Here is a 9,300-nt window from a genome sequence, read left to right as displayed (position 1 = left end):
CAAGCTTTTCAAATCCCCTACACACAACAGGATCTTTTCACAGTATCATTTATTTTCAGTTTTATTAGGGGCTCTACTAATTTATTCAGCGTTATGTATGTTATTTTGGCTTTGGAACTAACTCTTGGTCCCTAATGTCCTCACAAAGGAACTGTACTTCCTACACAAAGGAAATGACTGTTCTTTCTACCTCAAAATCTATCAGTGGTCTCTAGATCAGAAAGGAAGTGCACAGTCCCGTGATCCAGGTCCTCACTGTTGCTGGCTACAGATGGGCAAAATCTATTATAGCCGCTGCAGGCAAACATGCTAGCTGTGAACTAATATCCAGAATACATTCAAAATTAAAATACAATGTGTCAGAAAGCCCATGGTGGATTTCTTGTGAGAGTTTGACATTAAGATAAGTGTTTAAAAAGAAGAGAAGCAGAGAGAAAATGAGAGGGTTCAGAAACAGCTTTTAGAGAAATTTCAAAGTTGCAGAGCTACTCTTGAAAACAGTGTGGAGAATTCTCAATCTTGTAAAAGTAAATGCACCATGTGACTCTGTTAAACATCTTGTTGGCTTGTGCCCAAATGACTTGACATGCTTTTTGTCAGCTACTTGCTCATATATGTTAATTGCTCCTATATTCATATCAGCTAGGAATTGAAAATAACCTAAATCTCCTGAAATTCTCTTGTGGCTAACAAAAAAAATGGTACATATATACTATGGAATAGTGTTCAATGATGAGGAAAAGTGGAATCATGAAAATTTCAGATATATGACAGGCACTAACAAAGATGCTGTTGAGTGAGATAACCCAGATCTAGAAAGACAAATGTGGCATGTTTTGTCTCATGTGTTCTTCCTAGATCCAAATCTTCAGATAAGGGGTTAGGAATCACTTGAGACCTTGTAATAGTCATGCCCCTAAAGTCAGTATCTCTATCAAATCCTTCCCTTAAGGGTGCAGGAAACCCTGTTGAAGGGAGGAAGAAAGACAATTATACCCACAGGAGATGGAGAACACCAAGCATGCAAGGCTTTCTAAATTAATATGATGGATGTACATATGAACATATTGAAACTGAAGCACCATGCAGAGGGCCTGCATAGGTCTGTACCATGTGGAGACCTGGAGATAAGAGATGTGGATACATGCCCCATTTTAAACCAGAAGCAATCCCCAATTGATAGTCACATTCAAATGAAAGCTATTTTCCTTCATGGGAACCTCATTAAGTAATCAAACTAAACTTAAGCATAGCTACAAGCCCCTCAGTGGATGGCCAGCAGAAATCTCACTCAACAGGATCATTGGAGATTTTTTCTCACAATATTCTCTTTTTTTATTTGTCTTACTATATTATGCTTTATTTTATTATTATTTCTTACAAGACGTTTTACTTTTGAGTGAGAGACAGAAAGCCAATGCATCTAAATGAGACGTTATGTGAGGAGGACTTGGGAGAAATAGAGCGATGGAAATCCATAAACTGTATATATTTTACATGAAAAAACCTTCCTTTCAATAAAGGAAAAGGATTTAGGACTCACTCCTTATAGTAAAATCTTCCCTTTTGTAGCACCATTTGGATACCAGTATAGAAAACCATAACTAACCAAAAAAAGAGATGGGGAGAGATCTATTCTACATATTCCATATATAATGCACTGGCTTCATTGCAGAAAAAAGAATGGAAGGATTCTAAGGTATAGAAGAAAAGAGAGTTGGAAGAGAGAGGGGGAGAGAGAATCTGCCACCAAACATCACACAATGATTAAATGAGAATTCAATTGGGAGAACAATGGAAATAATAACTTGTAGATTAAAAATACCATGAAACAACAAATCTATATAAAGAAATACAGGAAATGAAGATTAATTAGAATGAAGACCAAAGTGTGGACACTTTGCCTCTTCTTAGAATTAGGAACAAAACACCCATGGGAGGAGTTACAGAGACAAAGTTTGGAGCTGAGACAAAATGATGGACCATCTAGAGACTGCCATATCCAGGGATCCATCCCATAATCAGCTTCCAAACGCTGACACCATTGCATATACTAGCAAGATTTTGCTGAAAGGACCCTGATATAGCTGTCTCTTGTGAGACTAGGCCGAGGCCTAGCAAACACAGAAGTGGATGCTCACAGTCAGCTATTGGATGGATCACAGGGCCCCCAATGGAGGAGCTAGATAAAGTTCCCAAGGACCTAAAGGGATCTACAGTCCTATAGGTGGAACAACAATATGAACTAACCAGTACCCCAGAGCTCTTGTCTCTAGTTGCATATGTATCAAAAGATGGCCTAGTCGGCCATCAGTGGAAAGAGAGGCTCCTGGTCATGCAAACTTTATATGGCTCAGTACAGGGGAACGCCAGGGCCAAAATGTTGGAGTGGGTGGTTAGGGGAGTTGGGGGGGAGGGTATGGGGGACTTTTGGGATAGCATTGGAAATGTAAATGAGGAAAATACATACATATATATAAAAGAGAGAATAGGAAGAGGGGAACAACTGGTTATTCTACATCAGATGGTCAGTCCTGGGAACATATGCAAATTATATTTTGAGCAGTAGTGTTACATTGCCCCCACACATACACACATATGTGTATTACTTTTCAATGGTCTCTCTTGTAGTTATGTACATGTGGTAGTGGATGATATTGATCTATAAGAATAATGAAATTATTTTATGGAAAGGCTTAAGTGTCAAAGAAGTCTTATGACTATATCCTTATAGTAAATTCTTCTTATCCTTTAACATACTTTCTTGCAAGCATGTAGTTACTCTGGCTCCAATTGCCCAGGCCAACGTTTTAATTTCTTTAACTGAATAGTATAAATAGGCTAAATTTCAGAAAGTATCTTACAAGGCATGTCAAATTGATTAAATGAATCATATAGGATATATTGATATGCATTGTGACATTTACCAACCACTATAGTTCTGGAGCCAAAACCATTACTTGTACACACTATCATAGAGATACTCCTTTCATCCTAACAGGAATGCTCAATTAACCATGAAAACATGCCTTGACCTGAAAGATAATCTTATTCCCTTAAGAACATGAGTTCATATTTCATTTACCAGGGCCCAGCAGGAAGTACTGAAAGAAACTAGGTTGTTGTGATAGGAAATCATTGGATGATTCTATGTCCCTCCTTTTCACTAAATGTATAAAAACCTTTGTTAGTCTACATCCTTCACAACTACTTATCTGCTTTGAGCTTCTGTAGAAAAGAAAGTCTTGTACCATCATGGCAAAATTTCTGCTGCTTGCTTTGACATTTGGACTGGCACATGCTGCGGTAAATGCAGGGGTCTGTGTTTATAAGTGTGAGCTTCCTCAGCAGCATAATTCTATGAATGTGATTTGTCATTCAGTTAATCCATGCAACTCCATGAAATAACCTTTCTGACTTTCATTCAGATACATTTTGCCAATCAGATGTTCTCTAAGATGAAATTAGTGAAATAAGGGGTTGGATTTTCAGAGTATATTAGAATGAAAGATGAGCATCTCATGTATATGGTTCTATTTTAATCAAGTCATCATATGGCTCTGAGTTGTGCTTCACTCCTGGAAACATTATCTAGAGCTAACAAATGAAATATTATTGATGAATATTTCTAGTAATTTTTAAAATATGAAGTATTGAGAGGAGAGTTGTGAATACCAACTCATATTCTAATGGTTTGTATGGTTTTCTTTGTTATTTTTTATTGCTTTTACAGATGGAAGGACCATGGAAAACTGTTGCTATTGCTGCTGATAGAGTAGACAAGATAGAGAGAGGTGGAGAACTGAGAATCTATTGTCGTAGCCTTACCTGTGAAAAGGAATGCAAGGAAATGAAAGTCACATTTTATGTCAAGTAAGTAAATTATCAAAAATGTAAACTGTTTTCATTTCTTACCATCAATCCTGTGTAAATTACAGGGGAATATTTTGGTTCTGGTCATGAAACCTATGACCCCATTTTTTAGCCATGTAATAATAATAATATGATATGATGGCACATATGTGGACACCACACAAAGAGATAATCAGTGTCTCCAATTTCATGAGTACTTCCTGTATATCAATGCAGTTGGAGGGCTGCCGTTGAATTTTATCATCTCTGTTATATACAGACCCCTCTAAAGAAATCATTTGTAATTAGGTGAAGCGTGTGATCACATAGGTCAGTGCCATATATGCTGTGTTATTCAATTAGAGTTTTCACAAAATTCTTCACAAATGGGTCAGATAAATCTAGTTTTCGAATTCCTATTTCCTGAAGCTCTATGTTCACTGGTTTTTCTCTGACATTTGGATTACTGTGTCCTGTGCAAGTGTACATAAGTCAATAATAATTGAAAATGCTTAGAACCACTTCTGCCTAATAGCTACAACTGTTTTAGGTTACATATAACACCACTTAAAATATATACGTATAACCACATGTCTATATTATAGTTAGACTAAACCAAGAGAAATTTTGTACAGAAAATTGTACTCGATGACTATTGAAGTTTGTATGAGGATATAACCTGTACCTTCACATCATGGGGCAAAATTGGCACAAATAAAGAAAGGCTACAATATGGCTGCAAACAGTATGACAATTTCTAAACAAGAATTAGGAAAAATTGAGGTAAACATAAGTAATTAGCTCCTGTCTCTGTACAATACCTTCTTGAATGCATTCTAACACTTGAAGATCTTTAATATGAATTTATTGTTAGCAAAGAACAAGCCATATGTTCTCTCTTTAACTTTTTAGTGAAAATGGACAGTGCTCATTGACCACAATCACTGGGTATTTGCAAGAAGATGGCAAGACCTACAAAACTCAGTGTAAGTACAGGTTCTGGGAGCACCCTCTATGACCAAAGCATTGTAGTTGTGCAAGCTGACTGTTCAACTGCCCAAAGGTATATAGATTAAGAGTAAATCTGGCTGTTTGGAAATTTATCAATCACTCCCAACACCCTCAGATATTCTTTTAAGTCCAAATAAATTCTAGGGCATCCCAAGTTTACTTGGAGAAGGCCACTATAACGTAAAGTTGTGAATAATTTTAACAATATATTTTCCAAGAAGTTTTTCCACGGGTAAATGATTTCTAGATCATTTTACTGTGTTTTTTCTGTCATATATTACATCACTGTTTTATTTGCCAAACCAGGTTCTTTCTAGAAGACCTCAATATCATCAAACATCTTTGCAAACTTCATGCCTCTGGCTTCCCTCTGCTTACATTACAAACATGATCTGTCACCCTTGAGTAAGGGACATTTAGTTTACACTTTTATTTTAAATATTTATTTTCTCATATTTAGTAGAGATTATAATATTTAGAATATTGAAAAACTTTAATTTTGAAAAGCAGTTATGGGCAAAATCTGTTTAAGGATTTCAGAATTTCTCCTTCATTTTTGTAAGAATTGCTAAAATAATAGCTATATTATTTAACTAAAGTATACAAAATTTGACTTTTGACTTGATATTAAAACGAGCAAAACACTCATACAAACACCAGAGTGTACATTCTATTGGTAAGAAAATGCTTTACCTAACTTTACATGGTTGTTAGAAACGGTCTTGCTAATAAAAGGGACCAGCTGTATCATACAATAAGTGGAAATGTTACTCACAGAATCTGTCTTTCTCTCTCTCTTTCTCCCCCTCCCCCACTGTGAATACCTGGTTACCTACATCTTTTTTGTCAATAATACAAAAAGTACAATGTTTTGTACATGTTGATAATTAGAAATTATCTTTTTGTGCATTATACATTTCCCACCAAGTGTTGCTAAGAAATCAATTTTAACTTCTCACAAAATTCACAAGCAGCCTTTGATATCTTGTTGAAAATGCAGGAATACCTAACCAATAGACACAGATATTCAAAGGAATGGAAAGTCTCTGTACTTTGGATTTTTAATCAGTTTTACAGCATAGAAACAGATGTTCTTCATATTACAATATAATATGGAAAATGAATGCCTACAGGAATAGCCATGCATGCATGGGTTGTATATTATGAATCAGAGATGATTGCTACTGTCAGGGTCAACATTAATGTTTCACAAATAGGTGACATCAAATAAAGTAGAACATTGAGAGTTACTGACTTTTGAAATATTTCCATTATCATTACAGTTCAAGGGAATAATCGTTATAAACTTGTGGATGAGTCACCTGAGAACTTAACATTTTATAGTGAGAACGTGGACAGAGCTGACCGGAAAACAAAATTGCTATTTATTCTTGGTAAGAATGGCAGTGGATCTCTGAAATAGTAAAAAAATTACTGCTCCACAAATAAGGACTAAGTCAGATTCCCCTCCCCCCAATAAAGTGTTATAGGATTTCCAAAGTCCTTTCCACTAACTCACAACCAGATTATGTGTGGACCTACTTGTATATTATATTGTAATTTGAGTAGTATGGCACTGAAGACTGTGGGCAATGATGGAAGTAATTGGAAGAGTTTGTGTTCATGTTTGTTCCCTGGAAAAATGGAGCACATGTGATTTTCCCAAAGTTTAGACCATTTTCAGTGTCATGTCACTAAATGTGTAGAAAATTAAAGCAGTATAGGCCAAGAGAAATGTGAGGTTTCCATTTTCCATTGAAGTTCTTGACTCTTATTTTTAAGAGTAGATGGGATTGATATGTGTAATTTCCATAGAAAAATAGTTTCTATATTTTGTTTATTGTGAAATACTGGAAAGTGATCTCATACCACAATTGTCATGTGTCCATGACCATTGGGTTAATTTTCATTATCAGTATTGGTCCATCCAGGGTGGATGAATTTGGAGAAGTTGGGACTTTTCATTAAATATCACGGTGAGACCCAAAGATAGCAATGTACATAATGCAGGATTGTCATGAAGAAATCTCTAACAGTATTATGCATGGAATGCAGGAAGAAATCTCTGACATTTTTATTCATGGAACACAGGCCATGGCCCTTTAACTTCTGAACAAAAGGAAAAATTTGCTGAACTTGCTGAAGAAAAGGGAATTCCAGCTGGAAACATCAGAGAAGTCCTGATTACAGGTAACTGTAACAGATGTTAACATATGTAACACAGTTCTAATCCCATTTCTCCTCCCCTCTGTGTTCAAGAGGATGTCTACCCTTCCCCCTGCCAGGACTCCCCACTCCCTTGGGCCTCAAATCTCTCAGGGGTTAGGCATGTCTTCTTCCACTGAGGCCAGACCATCTAGTCCTCTACTGCATGTATGCCAGGGGCCTCAGAACAGCTAGTGTATGCAGCGTGGTTGGTTGCTCAGTGTCTAAGAGATTTCAGGGGTCTGATTTGTTGAGACTGCTGGTCTGCCTCTGGGGTCATCCTCCTCCTCAGCTTCTTGCAGCCTTTCCCTATTCCAACTACAGTTGTCCCTGACTTCATTCCAATGGTTAGATTTAAGTATCTGCATCTGTCAGCTGGTTGTTGGGCCTCTTGAAGGACAGTTAGGCTAGGCTCCTATCTGTGAATATATCATAGAATCAGTAATAGTGTCAGGCCTTGCATCTTCATCTTGAAATGAGTCCCAATTTGGGCCAGTCACTGAACCTCCTTTTCCTCAGTTTTGTCTCCATTTTTGTCGCTGAAGTTTTTTTAGACAGGAACAATACTGGGTCAGATGTTTTGACTATGGGGTGGCAACTCCATCCCTCGATTTGATGCCCTCTTTCTACTGGAGGTGGACTCTATGAGGTCCCTGTCCGCACTGTTAGGCATTTCATCTAAGGTCCCTCCCTTTGAGTCCTGAGAGTCCTTCACCTCCCATGTACTTTCTATAGTATCCTTCTTCCCCCAATTTCCATTGCAGATTTCCATTCATTCTGTTGGACTTCAGTGTTTCTCTCCTGTCTTTCCCCACCTCCCATGCCTGATAATATTACCCTTTTCCCTTCCTTCTCCCCTTTCTCATCCAAGTCCCTCCCTCCCTCTGCCTTCTGTGATTGTTTTCTTCTCCCTCCTAAGTGGGATTGAAGCACCCCACTTTTCTGCTTGTTAACATTCTTTAGTTCTGTTGATTGTATCCTAGAAATTCTGTACATTTTGGCTAATAGCCACCTGAAAACATTAGAGAAGTCATGATTATAGGTATACACACACACACACACACACTCAGATTGTTAATAGACTCAATTTATTTATATCATTAATTTGTGATTGCCAGGAATAATCAGTAAGTAATCTCCTTATATTCTTATGATAAAATATGTCATTCCTTACTCTACTCACTTTCTTTTACAGATTACTGTCCTGAATGAAGTACTTCTGCATGTGAGTAGAAACCAAGACCATGCCTATGCATATTAATATCTAACTTGATTTTGGATTGTTATGTATAAAATTTTAATAAGCATATGAGTCATAAACTTGATCTACAATGACTCAAAATCAAGACAGAATATTACTTCTTTAAATTTGAAAATCTTATTGTGACAAGAATGAAATATAGAATAATTTTAGATGATAATATTAAGAAATGTTATCTCATTTAGAATTGGTAAGTTTTATATTGATAAATATTCCATCAAGGGAATGTCTTATCACTTGAAAATTTTAACTTCACATATGATTTGTGGAATATTATTTGCCACAAATCTAGCATAAATCTGTAGATAACTCTCAATCTAAACTTTCATGTAAGACCCTACAATGTTGTTATTTCCTATAGAAACTTCTCCTATTTTATCTAATGTACAAAGTACAGGTACTTCTAGGAAAGAAACTGTTTGTGTACACTCCCTTCTCTATAATCTACATTGCTGGATTTAATTATGTTCTGTGTAATCTCAAGGATGAAAGCTCTTCTGTTGGCTCAACCATGAGTTAATTTTTCTCTTTCATGTTTTCACAGATTTAAAAACAGGATCAGAATTATGGATCATGTGGTCTTGACCTTGAAATCAATATCATCTATAATTAACTTGTTCTTTCAAAACAACTTTCCCTCCCTTGTGAAGTCAGGGTATTACATACCAAAATCTAAACATGCCTTTCCTTCCCCTTCTCATGATCTTCCTTTTTTGAATGACTTAATAAAGTGATTTAAGAAGCAATTATATACGTGTGAAAAATGTCTACCTGCATAAGTAGCAGAAGATGGCCTACTCAGCCATCATTGGGAAGAGAGGCCCCTTGGTCTTGCAAACTTTATATGCTCTAGTACAGGACAAGAAGTCCCAGGGCCAAGAAGTGGGAGTGGGTAGGTAGGGGAGCAGGGCAGGGAGAGGGTATAGGTGACTTTCATAATAGCATTTGAAATGTAAATGAAGAAAATATCT

At 36.6% G+C, this 9,300-nt stretch overlaps 1 protein-coding gene across 1 annotated transcript; it reads left to right on the top strand.

Annotated features, from left to right (window-relative positions):
• The first annotated feature begins 3,203 nt into the window (after window positions 1–3,203).
• Obp1a (odorant binding protein IA) lies at window positions 3,204–9,073 on the top strand. The gene is made up of 7 exons (NM_008754.2): window positions 3,204–3,306; window positions 3,734–3,873; window positions 4,765–4,838; window positions 6,147–6,257; window positions 6,955–7,053; window positions 8,264–8,293; window positions 8,874–9,073. Exons 1-6 carry the CDS (start codon window positions 3,256–3,258, stop codon window positions 8,278–8,280), a joined length of 492 nt encoding a protein of 163 aa, NP_032780.2. The 5' UTR covers window positions 3,204–3,255; the 3' UTR covers window positions 8,281–8,293; window positions 8,874–9,073.
• The last annotated feature ends 227 nt before the right edge of the window (window positions 9,074–9,300 follow it).

The sequence above is a fragment of the Mus musculus genome, chromosome X (genome assembly GCF_000001635.26).
Source record: "Mus musculus strain C57BL/6J chromosome X, GRCm38.p6 C57BL/6J".
NCBI lineage: Eukaryota > Metazoa > Chordata > Mammalia > Rodentia > Muridae > Mus > Mus musculus.
This window is presented reverse-complemented; position numbering and strand designations above follow the sequence as displayed.

Bases quoted from the DNA above. Each gene is read 5' to 3' on its own strand.
- Obp1a (NM_008754.2), top strand. From the start codon at position 3,256: ATGGCAAAATTTCTGCTGCTTGCTTTGACATTTGGACTGGCACATGCT. The intron at 3,307-3,733 runs GTAAATGCAGGG...TTGCTTTTACAG, and splicing joins TTGGACTGGCACATGCTGCG to ATGGAAGGACCATGGAAAAC. The intron at 3,874-4,764 runs GTAAGTAAATTA...TTAACTTTTTAG, and splicing joins AAAGTCACATTTTATGTCAA to TGAAAATGGACAGTGCTCAT.